The following is an 18490-nucleotide window of genomic DNA, read 5'->3' on the forward strand; positions in this document are numbered from 1 at the left end:
GATGTGGAGGTGAGAGTGTTATGGTGACCTCCGGCTTTAGGGCAACACGCACACCGCCGCTTAAAAATTAAACTCTTGACTGGCGAGGCGCAGGCTGGGGGAGATGGCGGCGCACAGGCCTCAGGGGAGTCACTGCTGTCGGTCAGGGAAGGGCTGGCTCCCACAGAAAGCCCGGCCTCGGGCGCAGCAGAGGCAAAGCCCGCCTTTGCTGTGGGTCACTAAAGCTGTGCAGACTTGTATCTCAGCTGGAAAGCTGGCGGAGTGTCTTACAATACCCTCGCCTCTACAGGTTCAGGTTGGTTAATGGTGGGGAAGTGACCGGCTTGTTCCTTCTTCGCGTTCTGGCTGCAGGAGCAGGTGCTGACATCTGATGGTTGCGTGTGGCCCTCAACCAAGGTTCGGTGCTGCAGCTGGCACGGTGCAGCCACCTGCTGTCCTTACGGTTTAAAATCAGGAGGAAACCTCACAGGAAACATAATGTTTTCTTCTGAGGGCCACGTTGTATGAAAACAGGAGGCAGAAGAAGCTTTTGGTTGAACCTCAGGGTTGGGCAGTAGAACTGGGAAGGGCTTGCTGGGTTATCAGATCCGGACCTCCCTCTTCTGCTGTACCTGCAGCCCGTTTGTAAGCTTATCGCACCGCGCTGTCCCTGCTAGAATCGGGGCACTCATTTCTCCCATGATTCGCGGTAGAAAATTGCACCAGAAACGTGTGGTGTTGATGGTGGCCCACTGTATGAGACATCGCAGTGCGTCACTTCGTGTTGGGCAGTTCCATGCCCACCAGGAAATAAAAGTGTTATATTCTGCGTGCTTTTTGTTACGTGTAACATTATTCCCAACCACATTCAGCAGTTGGTTGCACGATTCAGACTCCTGTCTGTTCTGTGTGTGGCCATGGGTTCTTCCAAAATGTGCCAGTGCTACTGCTGGTAAGCACACAAGGAGCACGATTCTTAATTACTGGCAGGGAGGTAGTGAAACTGACAGTGGAAAAGGGCAGCTGGCTGAAAATGTGTGTTGGGGTACATTTTCCAGCCAGCAAAGTGGCTTTTCACACAGATGTCTCATGCTCATGGGAATTGTAGGTGATTTCCAACCCTTTCTCATTACTCCACCATTGCAGAAAAGAGGGCATACGGTTTTTAAACTTTTTCTCACACACAGTCAAAATCCTCAACCAGAAACATAAGATTCCTGAGTGCTGGCAATGGTAGTGCTGCCAAAAAAAATGTTTTCTAAGAGTATTTAAAAATTCACACTCAAGAATGCTTTAAATAAATAAATATAATAGGACATAAACTTTTAATTCATCTGCTAGAGATGAATAAAGTAAGATCTGCTGGCTGTTGCTCCCAGACAAGTAGATCATTTATATAAGTAGTTTCACTGACCAAAATAAACTATTACATACACAAATTTACTGGTCTACCCAAGTCTTAAACTGTTTACCTGAACAGAGGCATTATTTAAAAAGCTTTCTAGGTAGGAAGAAGGAAATGTATGATTATCCTAAACAGGATGGAGAGCTGCTTGATATGCTCCTAAAGAATGAACAGTTTGTGGCCTGTACCTGTCCTTCAACAAGAGGAAAAAGAAAATGGAATTACATTGGTTCACCCTCCTAACTTCCAGCTGCTTTCCTCCCCCTTTTTCTTTCCCTTCACTAAAATGCATGGATCTGGAGTTCTTGGTCAAAACACTTTAAGGAAGTCCCAGGTATTACTGAAGGTGGAAGCCTCAGTGTCTACAGTAAGAGAAATTGTGTGTTTTGTGAAAATGTTGATTTTTGGAAATGCCAGTGATGGTGATTAACATCTATTAGCCTTGTGTAACAATAGCAACTGTGAGTTGTTATTGTGATTACGCGCTGATAATCACTCATGTGGACTGTTTAACAGGGTATTGCACTCAGAAAATCAGCTGTCTTCATTACAGAAGTGATTTTACAAAACACTGTGAAATCACCTGCAGAGGACTGGTTTGTCTAGACCTTAGAAATGCTTTTCTTCTGATTAATAATGGCATACATTGTAATCTTAGCCTGCTTTATTAAAGTTTTTTGGGCAAATTAAATAAGGAAAATGTAACTGCCAAAAGGATGCTGGGAGGTATGCTTATTGCAGTGTTTTCTAGATTATTTTAATTTCTTCTTTTATACGGTGGAATGTTTTTATTAGTCCATTACTCATTCAAATACTGCACAAAGGTAAATGGCACAACACATTGTGCCAAGACTGAGGTAAAAATGAGTTCTTATCTAAAGCAGAAATACTTGTCATCAACCATTGTTTCACTTTAACAAAAGTGCTCTTACTGGCAAGGAAAACTGTGACTTAGTCTTAAACATCTGTTTTTTTTCTGAACTGTTCACTTAAAGAATTTCTATGTGCACCCATCTGAACTTGAAGATTTTGTACTGGGAATACCGCTGCTCAGCATTTTCACAAGCCTGTTGGAAAGTTCATTGATCTTTATTTTTGTAGCATTCTTTTGTAACCTTTTACTTACTAAATCTAGAAACTTGACGTTTGTGTACAAACTTCCAACAGTGATGTCAGTATCAATGAATAACTTCTTGTTGGTAAGGGGCAGCTGAAGATGTTTAATTTCTGGTGTACATACGGACAGATAGGAATAATAATTAACAAGAAAAAAGAGAAAAAGTTAAAAACCGCACCTCCAACGCTGCTTCTCCCTTTACATCACACAGGAAGGCGAGCAGTGCGTGCATATGGCGGGGTGTGGATGCTCCTGCAGGAACCAGCGAGCCTGGTGCCAACCTGCCTGTGTCCTCTTGTGCCTCTCTGCAGCCATGCATGCTCCGAACCATGCCTGACCCACCTGCTGGGTCACCTCTGCCTGCCCACCAGCGCTGGCACTGCATCGCCAGCGGCACAGGGCTCTGGGTGAGAGGGGAAGGAAGGTGGCGGTGGCTGCCTGCTTTTATCTTCAAGTATTACCCTGGGCTTCAGGGTGAAAGTAAATCTACCCAGAAGGTTTAGATCTCAAGAAAATGAGGAACTACTGAGCTGCCCCTCTTCGCTTGTTATTGAAGGCTCAAACAGAAGCGGTAGTGATAGTCTGGGCATCGGCTGCTAGGGTCTCCCCATGGGATTGGTGTGGAGAAGGCAGATGTGAAAAAACAGAAGGAGCTTTGGCTGCTTCATATAAGAGGTCTGCGCTTTTGCCAGGACTAACGCTGAGGGACAAAGCTGGATCTCTGGCAGAACAGTTCTTGGGAAGCTGAATGAAATGTGGAATCTCCTGGCTTGTTTAAAGCGGCTCATGTATTTATACTGTATCTAATAGCGGGATATTACTAAAATGCAGATGAGTAATAGAGAGGATAATCTTCTGGCTAATACTCGAAAAAACTTCTTACTATGTTATATAGCTGTAACTCTATAAACTGAAGTTTAGAACTACTCTTTTCGTGCTATTTAAAGCTATTTTTTTTGTAGTAGGACAACCGAGTAATCCCTTTTGTTTCTCATAGTGATAATCAGGAAGCAGGTTAAGAAACCCAAGCAGAACTCTCTGGCAGCTTATAAATGTGCTGTTGATACGCCACTTTGATTAAAGTTCTTCAAACCAAAGCTTTTTTAATGATGTACTCTGTTTTGTTATTCAGCTTATTAATAATTAATAAAAAATTGAATATTGACTTGGACAAATCCCACATAGGACTTCACTTGGTAAATCTAATTTTTTTGACACTGAACCATTTATAGCTACTCTTTGAATGGGATTTTTTTCTACTTATTTGTACACTCAGAGGAGAGGGTTTTTTCAGTTATTTAGATCATATTATGGTTAATCTAGGCTTACAAATTATCTTAAGGGCAGGTTTATTTCCTTTCTGTTTTGTTTCATCCCAGGTGAACGTGATGGCATTCAGTTTTCAGTGCTGATAAAAAGAGCTAGGACTATACATGAAAACATCTCACACTAGCTGACCTCGTGAAAAACGTGAAACTCAAAGTCATTGGCACAGCTGTAAGCAAATCTTTTGAAGTGCAAAAAAATACTTAAAAATTGCAAATTCAGAGTTCAAAACATTCCTCAGACAGCCCCGGTAGTCACTGTTTTAAGTGCGAGGGCTGCTGAGAAGTTTGCCTTGCCAGCCGCTGCGGGAGAGAAGGAAGTATGTGGGGGCCTGATAGTAATATTGCAGTTTCCCAGCTCAGGTTCTTTCCCTTCCTGAGATCCTGTTTACTTTATATGATTGCAGCATTTTCAAAACATGATGCTTTGAAGCGCCCTTCTGAGCTCTGGCTTAGCAGGGGGAATTTACAGTTCCCACGTGCTAAATTGTTGTTCTCATTTTTACTGTCTGAAAACTAAAACCAAAGGCTGGTGGTTATTTTCCAAGAACAAGTCTGAATTTTAGAATTTTATTTTTTATTTTTTTAAAAGAAGAACTGTCAGCCTCCTTATTGCCCATATACTCTTACTAAAAATATGATCAGCATCCTTATATCAGTCTCAATTTTGTGACTGACTCTGATTCCTACTAATGGTTTTGTTTTAATCTAGTGAACTCCGTATTACAAGGATCTATAATCCTGTGTCAGCTTTATGGGATGAAGGAAACTACCAAGAAGTGGCCAAAATGAGAGAATTTAAATAAAGCAATATTCTTTCTTGTAGAATAAAATAGTAGAAAATCCAGCAGCAGGTGTATGGTGACTGTACAGGAATTAACTCATGTTCTTTCCTCAAACATACTGTGGCAGGAAGGTGAACATAAGCTTTTGTATAGATTAAACGCTGTCCAACATAGTTTAAACATAAAGTTGTGGTTCCTGCAAGCAGAGCTGAGCTTGTGTCGTTACTGGGTCGTAAACGGATGAGCTATTAGCTACATGCACTTTCTCTGAAGTTTTATCAAGGGAGGTAACGTCAGCTGTTAACTTTCAGGGAGGTAGCTGACTGTGTCAATACTGTCCAATTTCCCCCTCTGTCCTGAACCCAAATGCATTTAAAATTAAGTGCAGTTTAAGTAGTAAGCAATAGTATTTTTGCTTGTTCTGACTGGGATGTGTGCTCCCCACACTGCCTGCCTCATCTGCTTCCAACTGGCAATTGCACAAAACCACAAATCGGGACTCTTGACTGTCTAATCAAGAAGCCTATATTTGGTGGTGTGTGCTCAGCTTGCCTGAGTGTATTTTATTGACCAACTTTAATAGCAAGTGTAAACCGTGTCACTATATAATTATTTCTGCCTGTAAGAAAATAGTGCAGAATTTTACCAGGTTCTTTGTAAATTGAGAATTTTCCTTAACAGCTGTCATTATTAATGTTCACATCAGAGACGTCTGTTTGCTGAAGATATTAGAGACTTGATCCAACTCAAGCATGTTATTTGTTTGCAGATTCTCTCTCTTCTGGCTGTTATTTGTGAAGAAATTGTGGAGGATTGTATCAAGTGTGGAGGATTGCATGAAGTGAGGATTGTATCAGCTGTGGAGGATTGTATCAACTGTGGCGGACTGTACTTCTTTGAATTCACAAGCTGCAGTGCCTTTCTTTTGAGCCTCCTCATCCTGTGTGTGTATTGCACCAATGTATACGAAACGTTTGGGGAAGATAAAGTACAGAGAGTGGTAAGGACATTTCTTTTCCTTAAAACAAACCATTTCTTGTAAGTGCTTAAAGACTATTGCGGAGTGAAAAGGTTGTGCAGAATGAATCTCCTGCTGTATTTAAAGGGCAGATTAAAGTAGCTTATAGTTAAAAAATGAGTCAGCTTTGAGAGTCCCTTTTATATTGACAACTTTTCCAGAATTGTCATGCTGGTTACCTGCAGGATTTTAGGACTTGTACGAAAGTCTTTTGCGCAGACAGATACTACTGCGTAGTCATTGCATATATGTACGTATACGGAACACAGTTTACCACCAGCATGATACTTGTAATTTGCCTGTTTACCCTATTATTTTCCTACTGGGTGTAGCCGACCTCCTTTTCAGTAATAATCGTACTCGTTACAGTTTATGCTTTTATATTTCAGAAGATCCAGCAGTGGCACAAAGTTGCTCTGCAAAGTCAGTAAAAAATATTATACTCTCTTACGAGTGTCCCTTCCTATTTTTCTTCAGAGCAAACAGTAGGTTTTTTTATGTGAAGGTACAGATAAGGGAGTGTAGTAAGAAATTTGAATAAGCACATTTACTTACAGGTTTCTGATTTCCCAAATGTTTTATGTAGGCAGTAATGCTAGCATGGTTGACCTGAGCTTGAATTTGATTGTGAAAAAAATTGTATTAAATGTACGAAATACTTAAAGGAGACAAAAACAGGGGAGTATGTAACACAGACTTTTAAATAGTTGATAATGTTGAATGTTGTTTGGAATGTAGTTGTAAAATACTTTTTCTGAAACTTCCATTAGCATCAGAGTTTCAAAGCATAAATTCACTGTCAGATTAACTCAGCTGCTGTTATGATGCTTGTTCTTTTTCAGGTAGTATACCTACAATTCTATAACATTCTTTTTTTTTTTATATTTGCAGAATAGTTGGGCCATGGTAATCATAGGTGTCTGTTTTCTGTTAGCGTCAATAGTGCTTGCTGCGACCAGCTCTGGGTCTGCTGTTGAAAAAGCTGCATGTGTAAGTCTTAAAATTGCATGATTTACTTTGTATTTATCTTTTATATTAATTTCTCTGCCCTCTAAACTTTACTCCATTTGCAGGGAAGAAACTGGGGAGGGAACAGAACTCAGTGCATTGCAAAGTTTTCAGGAGGAATTAGCTATTTCAGACTTTCCAGAAACTTACTGTAGGAAATCCAAAGAGCAGGCATTCCTCGGGATGGCTGGAAAGCTCTGCATGCACTTGCAGCTCCCTAGCGTTTGCAGCTTGCTTCTGGGTTCCTCAGACTTCACTGTCTTGGCTCCATATTATTCCCTGTCATCTGTCACTGTTTCAACGTTGCCATCTCTCACAGCTTCCCCAGTTCTCTGATATCCTCATCTCTGAAATGCCTGGTTTTTTTCTTTTTATCCTTTCATTGTCGTTTCGTAATGCCACCCCCTCACAAAGTCAGCAAGAAACTGTATCTTTTGCCAGGCATTACAAAGCATATGTGGAGAATTCTGACTTGCAAAAACTGCAGTAAGAGCAGCAGTTTCCTCAGTGATAGAAATAGTTAGAAGAGCAATAGGGCATGCATCTCCCAGGGAACACTGAAGAGGCTCAGGGCAAGGCACTGAAGACGCTTTGGGATACTGTGAATGTTGTAATTCCTCACTCATTTGGCACTTCTTTTGAATAACCTTGGAATTGTGAATATGTGAGTTTAAAAGATCAAATTTTTATTTTATGCTTGAATGAGAAAAAAATGAGTTAGAAAAGAAAGTAAAGTAATTCTCTTCCACAGGCAGCATAAACTGCATAAGTGCATTAGAGATACACACTTTTGTGTAGTCATCTTCTGTGATGTTGATCTACTCAGACCTAATGGCTTGAGTATACAGTGTTTCAGTTTTCTTTCTGGAGCTGGAAAAACAAAAGCTATTGTGATTTAAGACTTACTAGTGTCAAATTGCTTTGCGGCAAACCAGTTGAGTAAAATTTAGGTAGAAGTTAGAATAATGGATGTATTTCTTTCCTTGTTTGAAAGAAGCTGATGAGAACAACCTTTTCCTTACCAGTATCTTGCCATGACTAATAATGAAATGTCTAACAAAATGTCATTTCATCCCCCCTTGCTGACCCGGTAAGGACTTGCTTAGGTTCTGCAGATCTTACCTCCCTTCACATTCTATGTGTTACTCTTCTTCACTTATTCCCTTTAATCAGGAGCCATCTCTTGGATAAATATTCTGCTATACCACCAATGCCATGCTGCTTTAATAGCTAATTTTTGCAATAAAATTGATATACTTTTACTATTAAGGGCTATTTAGAACATATTGTAAGGTTCACACTTGATTAAGAGAATGAGATCTGTAAAAGTTTTTGCATTAAATGTGCTAGAATTATGATTTCTGATCTGTTTCTAATTTAAATGGAACTACTGATTTAAGGAGGACTGTAATCTTAATATATAAGCATTATGAACTTATGTAAATAGCCCAGCAAATCTCTCCGAACAATGTTAGAATACTGTTAATGTTTGTACATTTTAAAATCTTATATCCCTTTCACTTTCACAGGCATTTGGATTTCTTGCAAGTGGTGCATTTTTAGCTGAAATTATTATAGAGTATTTTCACAGTCGCAAACAAAACATCGACAGACGCTCTGAAAATCCTGGCAACACTCAGAATGCCACAGAAAATCAGCCACTGCACAAACAAAGCTAACTTTCTGGGATTATTTAATTGTTTTTGAATGGCGCAAACTAAAATGAACTTTTGGTGCACTGTAGGTAACAACTTCTGTCTCTTTGTTCTAATCAATTTTGTACACATGGCTCGTCACAAATTTTTATAGATCCTTAGGTCAAATAATGGCATTTTAAGCATCATGTTCTAAGGTAACTGGTCCTGCTTAATAACTTGTCTTGCCACCTGTCCAGGTGACAGACACTAAAAAACTTGTGTCTAAATAGAGTAACTTAAAGACATCAGTGTGCTGATTTGATTTTGGCAGAGGTGACTAATAAAGGTTAATGTCTGATGCATCAATTCTGAGCTATACCCTAAAGATGTTTTCTGTATAAATGGACCAGATACCTCTGATAAGAGTTATAAATTAGTACAGCAGAATTAATTTTTGTACTTACTGGTCAAACTGTGAATGTAAAAGGCATACCTAATTGGAGCCTTACAGAAATGCTTATCCTTACATAAGGGTTTTGGTTTTCACTATTCATGGGTTTTGCCCATCAGTTCTGCCTGCGAAGATCAGTTTAATGGAATAGCGAGCGTAGGGGGTTTGTGGGGAGGGTAATGTAATGGTGTATTAAGGAGACAGTTTTGTACCCCGTGATTGCCAAAGTTGGAACTTGTATGCCAGAATCGTCTTTCAGATTGTTTCAAAACCTAGAAAAGTTGCAGGAAGAAACTTGAAAAGCCAGTTCTGAAAGGAAAAAGATGAAGAATAAATATTTTCACAAAGTAACCCCAAAAGTAGCAATCTGAACATCGATGGGAAAACCATTACAGCACATTGGTACTATCCTGTTGAATATTACTTGCAGGGTTAATACCATATGCAGCTTGTTTATGCATAGTAAATGGTGAGGTTTGCCGGAATGGTTAGGCGCCCACGATTTTCTTTGTTTATAAATATGGCACTAGCTTGAGACTTCTTGCTACTGACTAGGTCAGTTGGTAAACAGGTAAATAAGCATTTGTACCCTTGATTTGTCTTAAAAGTGACAGGCTGTAGGACGTCATGAAACACTACTGATGCAACATGTATCAGACAAGTGACGGCCATACAAGACCAGATGTTGATGGCTGTAAAAGAAATGAAGTGGTGGAAAGGCGTTTTTCAGATGTCTGAGGCAGAAGCAAGATGGCTACACCTCACTTAAGAAGAAAGCCTTCAAAAGTAGGGCAAATTGCTGTAAGCTAGGAGATGTTCCAAAATACCAAAGCAAATGAGAAAAAGCTGATTATGCAAAAACAATTCTTGTTTGAGTGCTCGTGACACTTGCCATATCTTTCGGGCATTAACTCTATTTCATCAGTACCCTAGCTTGACAAATTTATAGTCCTGTAACCTGTTCTGGCAGCGTTGAGACTAAGCCCTCCAGAAATCGGCTGAGCAAGCTGTATTTGGAAAAGGACGAGGAAGCTGTTGTAAGACAAAGGACTGTAAAAGAAGGTCAGAGTTTTCTTCCAGTGCTGCCACTTTCTGATGAATGTGAGTTTGTGATGTTCTCTCTCTAAGCCCTGAGACTTAAGCCTAACACTACACTTTGCTTGGAGGATGTAAAATTTTGACAGGTGGTGTGAAGCATAAAGTTTACGCTGTAGCTTGGTTTCAGAGCCATGCATAAAAGACATACTTTCCTTCATAGAATTTCCTGGTTTGTGAAGACAAAATGCTCTTAGGACTGGCTTTTTTTTCCTTGTGTTCATTTGCACTAAAACCTGATCTCAGTCTAGGTGTACAGAGCTTGCTGTAGCTCTCTCTGAAAACTGGGTAGATTAGAGGTGTTTTGTTTACAAGCAATGCTACTGGTGATATGAAACTTGCCGTAATGAGAAATATCTCTGCTATGAATTGCAGCATCTTACTTTGGGGATTCCGTCCATATCTATGATTAACATTCTAAAGGAGTTTTTTGGGGTTTTATTGCCCGGGATTCTACTGAATTTGTTTTCACATCACACTGTCTGTAGGCTTTAAACCTTGATGTATAATTAAAAGCTGTAAATATAGTGTAAGATTAACACTGTGCTGCTGATATTTATTAAGAAATGCAGCACCATGATGGGACTTTTATCTTGAGGTATTTTTTCTCGGCTTGAAAATCTAAGAGAGTCCTGGGTCTTGGTTGCTTTGCTATAGGCTTTTCTCCACCTAAGTGCTTTGTTACTGGTCCATTCCTGAATTGGCAATACTGGTACTGAAAAGGACCTGTGAAGTCATGTCTCTGCCTTGGCCTCCTTATCTATGATATCTACTGCTGATACTTCACAGAGAAATTGAAATACAGAGCGAGTTACTTTTATGAAAAGGTCCCACAAGAAGTTGGTGTCAAAAGAAGGTGACTCTGAGATCTCCTGACTCCCATGATCTATTAGGCCTTTTGAAACAAATACTGCCATCCTTTGCTGAATGGTTTGGTGGATTCTCCTATGACATACATGCTGGCATCCTGGTGTGTTTCAGGTTGTTAGAGTCAGGGGGTTTGGTGCGTTTTTTGTTTTCATTTTAATTATTCCAAGTAGGTAGTTTATACCCATTTTCTCACCGACTGATCCGTGTGTGATTTGAGGATCAGATTCCATCTCTGACTGAAAGGGATCCAAGCGTTGCCATCAGCTAATGAAAATGACAAATGGTAGTCTTTGGGAAACTGACTAGTTGTTTTCCCACATGTCACAAGCATTTACTTCTAGGGGAAGTCCTGCTGTTCTTTAAAACAATGCATAGTGCTCCATCCCAGATGCTGTCAAGCTGGCATTGATCTGTCACACAGTAGCTAAATACTAGGAGCAGACAAGCCGCATATTGGTTGTAGGTTTAAGGCAATTGCTAAATTGTTGCTTCCAAACCAGTTGTTGGCTAACAAAACAGTTTCTGCATGGTGGTACTGGTAATCCTAGGTTTCTAAGTATGAGGTGTTGGTTATGTTCTGTTTTAAAATAGTTGAGAAGCAGAATTGCTGGTGCGTGTGCTGTTCTCCGCTTCTACAAGGTCATTTTCTTAGCTGCTTTATCAGCTTCCTAAGATACAAGATGTGTCCCTCCTTGCTGTCCTGCCTTCCTGGGCTGGGTGGGGGAGAGATTGCCTTGCTGCCCTGGCTCAGCAGACTGGTCTCCTGCAGTCTTGACATGCCGCCTTTGATGCTTCTGGTGTCGGATCCAGGCTTTGAGTATCGGTCTTTTAATTAGACTGATCCCAGAGAACGGTGCTGGAGCTGGATTAAACATCTGGTTTTGCAGGAGCTCTGCGTGTGTGGCTGGATGTCTCTTACCACTCCAGTGCTCTGTCAGCAAAGCGGTCTGCTTGTTTCCCAGCCTGCTTCTGATGAAATCAGCTTGCTTTATTTAAACCAGCTATTTAAATTGCTTATGTTAAGGTGGCTGATTTTGACTGAAGGGATTGTTCCGGAGAGTGGTGTCGCCTCTAGCAGGAGTTCTGTTACAAGCAGCTGCCTCTTCATCAGTTTACAAAGTGACCATTTCTACAGTCTTAACTGGTAGTAAAACCTGTAGAAAGAAGCAACTGGCCCAGTACATCTACCTGGAGATTGTCTTCTCCCTTCTTCACCGTGGTGCTCGACAGTGGTGTTGCAAACCTGCTCAGACACATTAAAAGCTTTCATCTTTTCCAGTTGAGCCTGTCCAAAAATATTTAAAGGCTCTGCACCCACTTTTAGGCTTTGTTTACAGTGCCTTGAGAATCGTTGCAGAGGATTCTCCAGGACACGTAAGGACTTGTTAAGTGGCTGGACTACGAGTTTCTGCTCTGAAAATCTGCACGTGCATTGTGTAGACTGATGGTTAATTTTTGTGTGTGGCATTTAGCCCATGTTAAAATCCCAATGTTACCAGTTCCCTTTGGGTTCAAAATATGTGAAGGAATTGTGCCTTACTGCTTGGACTCTGTGCCTAAAAACCGCAGGGGAGGGTGGTGGTCTGTTACAATTGTGTTTTACCTTTGCACCCTCCAGCTTGAAAAAGCAGTGAGCTATCTCACACAATTCTCAGAGCTCTGCATAAGATGTTTTTGCATAATGGCCATCATGGTAATCCACATTCAAATTTATGCAATAAAAATACCAAGCTTTTTACACTGAAGGGAAATACTTTGTGAAATTTTTGAAAGGTTATATAAAATCGTAACGAATCAAGATGCTGGTAGTGCCTTTAAGATGGAAATTTATCTTTGTTTTAGTCTATTGTTGTAAACATAAGCAGATCTCTAGATACTAAATTTTATGCTGTTCAGAACTATCTATCACTTTTAATACCTTTAAGAATTTAAGTGACTTTTAATGATTATTAAATCAGGGTGATAATACAGTACTGTTATATATATATAAAATAAAAATTTTATACAGTTTTGTTGCCAATGTTGCCTTGAATTTCCATTTAAATAATTTTGAAATGCTTAAATATTTTTTCCATTCTAAACCTGTGGTCTTTTCTAATGTATTATGCTTTTTTGGTCTTAAGAACTGTCTTAAATATTTTGTAATAATTTTTTAAATAAAGTATTGCTAAGTAACTTAAGTGTTTCTCATTTCTGTTGCTATGATTTGGTGTCGCTATGTAGTTCTCCCAGAGCAAATCATAGGAAATAACATCATTCTTTGTTCCTGGTTTGGAGGAAAGAGCTTGCATTGTGTTTGCCTGTTACAGGGGAAGAGGGTCCCACTTGCAAAGCTGGATATTCTCACTGCAAGTTTCCAGGAGGAAAGGTCCGATAAGGTCAGTATTGCCTCTTCCCACAGGGTCCAACCAAACTAGTTTGCAATAGCCTTTACAGCTACCATGGTCTATAGGTTACTCTGACAAGCATAATTCAAGTGCTGTCTTGGTTACGTGGAGCTGAAAAAAATAAAGCCCTGTTAAAGGAAGGAGCACATACTAGCACAAGGTGTTGAGAGCAAGTAATTTCTTCTGGTATAGAAAAATGCTGGTGACTGAGTTCCTTGGTCGAGGGGGAGCTGCTGGATCCTTTAAAAATGTTTGTCTGATTGTCGGTCGTAGGTGGTGAGGAAGAGGAAGAGGAAATAAACCTGCATGCGTTCTGGCAGGGGAGCTTTTTTGTTTCATAATCCCACAGACTGCTTATCACCTGGTGGTCATCTTGTAAACAGGAGGAGAATGGCACTTTCTTCATTGTCGGCACTGAAACTGGAATGCCACGGTATATTTTTCTTTGTATCGTAACATTAAAGGTGAAATGGTCTCTTTGATGAAGTTGCCAGAGATGAGTGTAACCATAAGGATTCATAAGGGAAAAAGGTCTCTAACGCTTTTAATTACATTTGAAAACTAGATGCAAGAAAACAATCGAGGCAAAACGTTGTATTAAAAGGGTATGTCAGTGGTGGATTTACAGTGTGAGAAAATAACTCAGAAGTCCTAAGAAAGATTAATAAAGATTTAATCATTTAGAGCATGACCACACAGTTTAAGTTGTGTTATTGCTAGAATTGTGACAACTCCTTTCTCAGGAGTGTAATCCAAATTAGTTTACTGTAAATTATCAAAATAGTGCAGCAGGACACAACATAGGCTGGTAGTCTGCGGCTTTCCTTTGGAAGTGCACAAGGCACCACCTGGTTGCCGCTGTCTGTCCATCCATTGTTGAAGAAGGCACATACGTGTTTCCTTGCTTTTGGGTGGGCTTTCTCCTTCCAGCGAGGAGCATGTCCAGCCACCTGCCTCATCACATTGCCTCCTTCGTGCTGTCGTGCAGGAACCGAGCAAGGTTAACTACTTGGCTGGGTTTGGGGTTTGACTTCTCTTTGGATTCAGAATAGCTATTCTTTGCCTGCTAAAAGAAGCGCAAGGAAGGCCAGCAATGTGTTTTGCCTTCTGTTCGTGTTGTCCGCCCAGTGCAGTCTGCATAGGAATCTGCTGAGAAGCTGCAGGAGAGGAGTTTGCCCACAAGAGGGCAAAGATGATCCTGTGATTGAAATAATCTAGTGTGGAGGACTTCACCCTCTCTCTTCCCATCTGTATTTTCAGTGGCATTGAAGCCCCCTTGCCCTCTTTTCTCAGTGTGCCTATGAATTGAACTGTGCATTTTAGTGATACTGTTTCAAATCATTTGCTTATTTCTCAAAATGTAGCCTGAAGGTGTTTTTGACACTATAATCAGATCAATCTTGTCTCAAGGAGATACATTACCTGAGCAGTTTGAAAGGGTTTTCCTTTTATTCCTTTTGTTTTGTATCCTATCAAGAGATGCTTTTAAAAATTCAAGTCAAGCTTCAGCTGCGTGACTACAGCTGCACCTGTAACGCTGCACTGCAGCTTGGAAGATTTTTGTAGTCAGTACTATTCTGTGGTTTTCGATTAAAGGTCTGTGGATCGTGGGTGGAAGAAGAAAGGAATGGGGAGTACCCGAGCACTTCCTGGACTCTTGGGAAGTTAAATGAGAGAAGCTTATTATCAAAAAATGCAAATTATGCATGCTGGAAAAATTTCAGGGTCCACAAACAGAAATGTTGGCGAACATAGCCGTAATGCATGCCAGACAGGGCTTCAGGCACCCCAGCGAAGCTTGCTTTGACTGGCCCATGCGTCCTAATCACTCATTCATTTTCTTGTGACCTATTATCTCTTGGCTGAATATTAGAACAGGACTGGGAAAATAACACAGACTTGGCTGTTTTGAAGTTGGCAAGTCCTGAGGTGAGAGTCGGGGCTTCACAAGGAGGCGACAGCATAAGCACATTCCTCTGTAGCATGACTCATGTGCAGCCAGATGAGGACAGCAAATACCCAGTCAGGTATCTGACGCTAGATGTGCTGCATGAAAGGATGTAGTATTCCCTGGTGCTAAGTTTGGGGCTTACTTCAGAACTCTCTTTTTAGCCCTCACATTGACATACTCAAAGCATAATATTGTAAGACAAAAATATGACAAATTTTTTATTGCCATATGCCCTACCCTTGCTTAGAGAATGGTGGAATGTTGCTCAAAATAATGCAAGTCTGTCTGCACTACAGCCTTCCTTTTAACTACTTCCTTTGCACCAGCTGTCACTCTTCCAAAAATACCAGTGCAGACACGATTATGAAATCCGTGTTCACGTTGAGCTGTAGGTAAGGAAGGAACAGTTACTTAGTTGTTCTGTAGGCTCTGCACACTACTTACCAAAGACGTAGAGCTGCTACACTGGTGTGAGCAACAAGGCATCCTCAGAAAGCCGGACAGACCCTCACCACCTCTATTTTTACTGTTAACACAACACCCATTTTCACTCCTATGCCTGTTTGCTCTGTTTCAAAGGCTGCAGATCACTGGTTATTGGTACTCACATTGTTAACGCCCTACCTCCCATTCCTGTCCCTCAAATCTAAATTAAACCTCCCTATCAGTGCAATTCATAGCAACAACAGCTTCGGCTAAAACTCTGCCTCCTGGTTTCTCAAAACAACTGAGATAAAGTGGCTACAGAGCCCTATCTAAGGGGGTACAATACAGCTCTAGAAGCAACCGTCTCATCAATGTAAGTCTGTCTGTTTTCTGCCTCATAGTCCTCTTGCTCAGAAAGGCTTGTTTTATGAATGAACAAATGTTGTCCTTGACTTGATACAGTTTTTTTAATTGTAAATGCTTGTTTCTGGCAATTGTGCCTCTCATTTGAGGGTAACAAGGGCATAATTATTCAGCTCTCATGCATCACAAACTGCTGAGCATGAGGTATTAATGGAGTGCTTTGCTGCCACCATAGCTTAATAGCTACAGCTGCAGCATTGTGCTCTTGTTTGGCTGGGGTTCATGAAAAAGGGGGATGCAGATCATGAAGTTTTATGTTAAGAGTGATTTACAGATGCAGAAATAACAGTAGACTGTGCTAGATGGACAAAGCACTTCTGATTTAAAAGGAGCTATTATACCAGCAGAGCTGTGATTTGTACTCATGGTGGTACGAAGCCACCAGCACTGGTCCATTTCATACATCCCCCAATAATCTCAATAAAAGAAAGTTTTGATAGTGTAATTGAGTGCGCTGGCAGGGCTGTAGTGGGGCTGAGAGGGAAATCATACCCTACCATCACAGCTGGCTAGCAGATGTAGGAAAAGGAAGCTGCAAATGCTTTTGGCTAGCTACAGGTGATACACAGCTCCTAGCCTGGCCTCTTGCCATCCACCCAGCTATCACATTAACTCTGTTAAGTGCTGAAATGCAAGTGCTGGAATTAAGAGGTGGGTGTTGTCCAAGCTCCACATGCAAAAGTAAAAGGGGTATCTCCTCAGCCCTACCCTGAGATGTTCCAGCTGGGAGGCCAAGCTCCCCAGGTAGCTGATAAAGGAAGAGGCACATCTAGAGGGTGAATAAGAGGGGAAGGGTAACTCGTGCACTCTGAGTCACTGCTGCTGTGATTCACTCTTGCTCTTCTCTTTCTTCATTGAATACTCAAGGGAGTATGGCTGGTTATTAAGGCTAGTCCCATGCAAATAGCCTCCAAGACACAATCTGCTTTTCCCTGGGAGAATGGGATTTACTCTCTTTGGGCTGTAAAAATAGGTGCAGCATGACTTGCCTCTAATTTCCTAGACCAGTCTTGTATGCCTAAGTGTTAGGTGCCTCTAAGTCTACACCTCTGGGATTATTTTTTTTCCCAAGGTTTCTAGAGCCTTGCTGCAATTCCTCCTGTGCCAAGAGGGCTGCTTGTCTGCTGTTGCTCTTCCTGCACAAGTGCAAACACGTAAGAAAAGAACAAGTGCTTCAGACATACTTAACTTTGCAATGTCTCTACGTTAATGGCTTGGGGATTTTCACCCCTGCGGGGAAAAATGCCCCACTGCTCTGCTTGGCCTACCACATCATCCACACACACATCAGCTCCACTTCGAACGCTGGCATATTCTTGTTGTCTTCCTGGTAGCCCCTTCATCAGCCACAGAAACATGCAGGTGTTTCCTTTACCACCACATACTACTTTTTTTCTACACATCCCCACACATGCAAAGCACAGAGCACTCAGTCTGTTCCTTTTCTTCTGTGCTACTCCCTCTTTTCCCCAGGTGCCTGGTTTGCCACTCAGCCGCCTGTCTACCTTTGCACGGTCCCAGCTTGTGGGCACACCTCTCTGGAGTCGCGGGTGAGAGGGACTCCGAAGGTGATGTACGTGGCCGTGCCTCTGTGCACCAGGCAGGGCTGAAATCATTTTAGGGCCAGTCAGAGTAACCTGGGGGCTCTGCAGCACCGAGTGTTGGCACCGGGACACCTGTGCCTTCCTGTGTTTGTTCACACTGCTGGATGAATTTCCTGTCACAGCAAGGAGGGCAAGACTGCTGCTGTTTTGCTAATGCTTTAGAGGTTGCAGTTTATTCCTTTCAAATGGTTGCTTTGTGCATCGCTGTTATTCTAGGTCTGTAAACATCTAAAGAGCAATATATGAAACCTACAACGTCTTGGACATTTTGAATTTAACTCAGTTCAAGCCAGGATCCACAAAAATGCATTTTAATTAAAGTAATTTTATCTATGTCCTAATCCTTTTTTCTGCTTCAAAAGCTTTGGCCTTCATGGCTGGCTAGTGCTCTGAAGGACATACTCTGCTCGAACACAAGTCTCACCTGAGAGCCGGTTAGCACTTACCCAGTGACAAAACTGCTTTTGAAAATATTTATCTTATGCGCCTTTCTGTAAAACTGTAGTTCAGCAATATGCAAAAACCAGGTTCTGCTGGAGGTCATATCACGTTCAGGAAGTGGTATGAAAACACTAACCCGAGGAACAGCACTGTTCTCGGCTACTCGCTCAGATGTCAGGTAGCACTGCTACCCTGCAGTGGCCCCTTGATTTTAGCTTCTTCGTCCGCACTTTCTTTTCCAGCTCTGACCTCCTTATTCACCACCCCCCCAAAAGGCAAGGTGCCTCTCAGCCTCCTTGTTATGAACCCTCCCTATCATACTACTGTACCCCCCCAGCACTTAACAAGCAGCCACAATATCATGCCTTTGGCTACTCAACACTGGTTTCTCAAAGCCAAGCTTTCACAGCACTAAGCCAGAACAATGCCAAAGATTTTGATAACTAAATTCTGCCTCCATGTAAAAACCAAAAGCTTGTCTTGGCAGCCACCTCGCCCTTGAGGCAGGAAACTCCTGTGGTTCTGCAACTCCTTTTTTCTTTCCTCTTTTTTTTTTTTTTTTTTTTTT

The 18490-nt window shown here is 41.3% G+C and overlaps 1 protein-coding gene across 1 annotated transcript; it reads left to right on the forward strand.

The window, feature by feature from the left end:
• Window positions 1–2830: 2830 nt before the first annotated feature.
• Window positions 2831–8316, forward strand: CMTM6 (CKLF-like MARVEL transmembrane domain containing 6). The gene is made up of 4 exons (XM_009891977.1): window positions 2831–2908; window positions 5381–5611; window positions 6521–6619; window positions 8167–8316. Exons 1-4 carry the CDS (start codon window positions 2831–2833, stop codon window positions 8314–8316), a joined length of 558 nt encoding a protein of 185 aa, XP_009890279.1.
• Window positions 8317–18490: the final 10174 nt, after the last annotated feature.

The sequence above is a fragment of the Charadrius vociferus genome, unplaced genomic scaffold (genome assembly GCF_000708025.1).
Source record: "Charadrius vociferus isolate BGI_N301 unplaced genomic scaffold, ASM70802v2 scaffold349, whole genome shotgun sequence".
NCBI lineage: Eukaryota > Metazoa > Chordata > Aves > Charadriiformes > Charadriidae > Charadrius > Charadrius vociferus.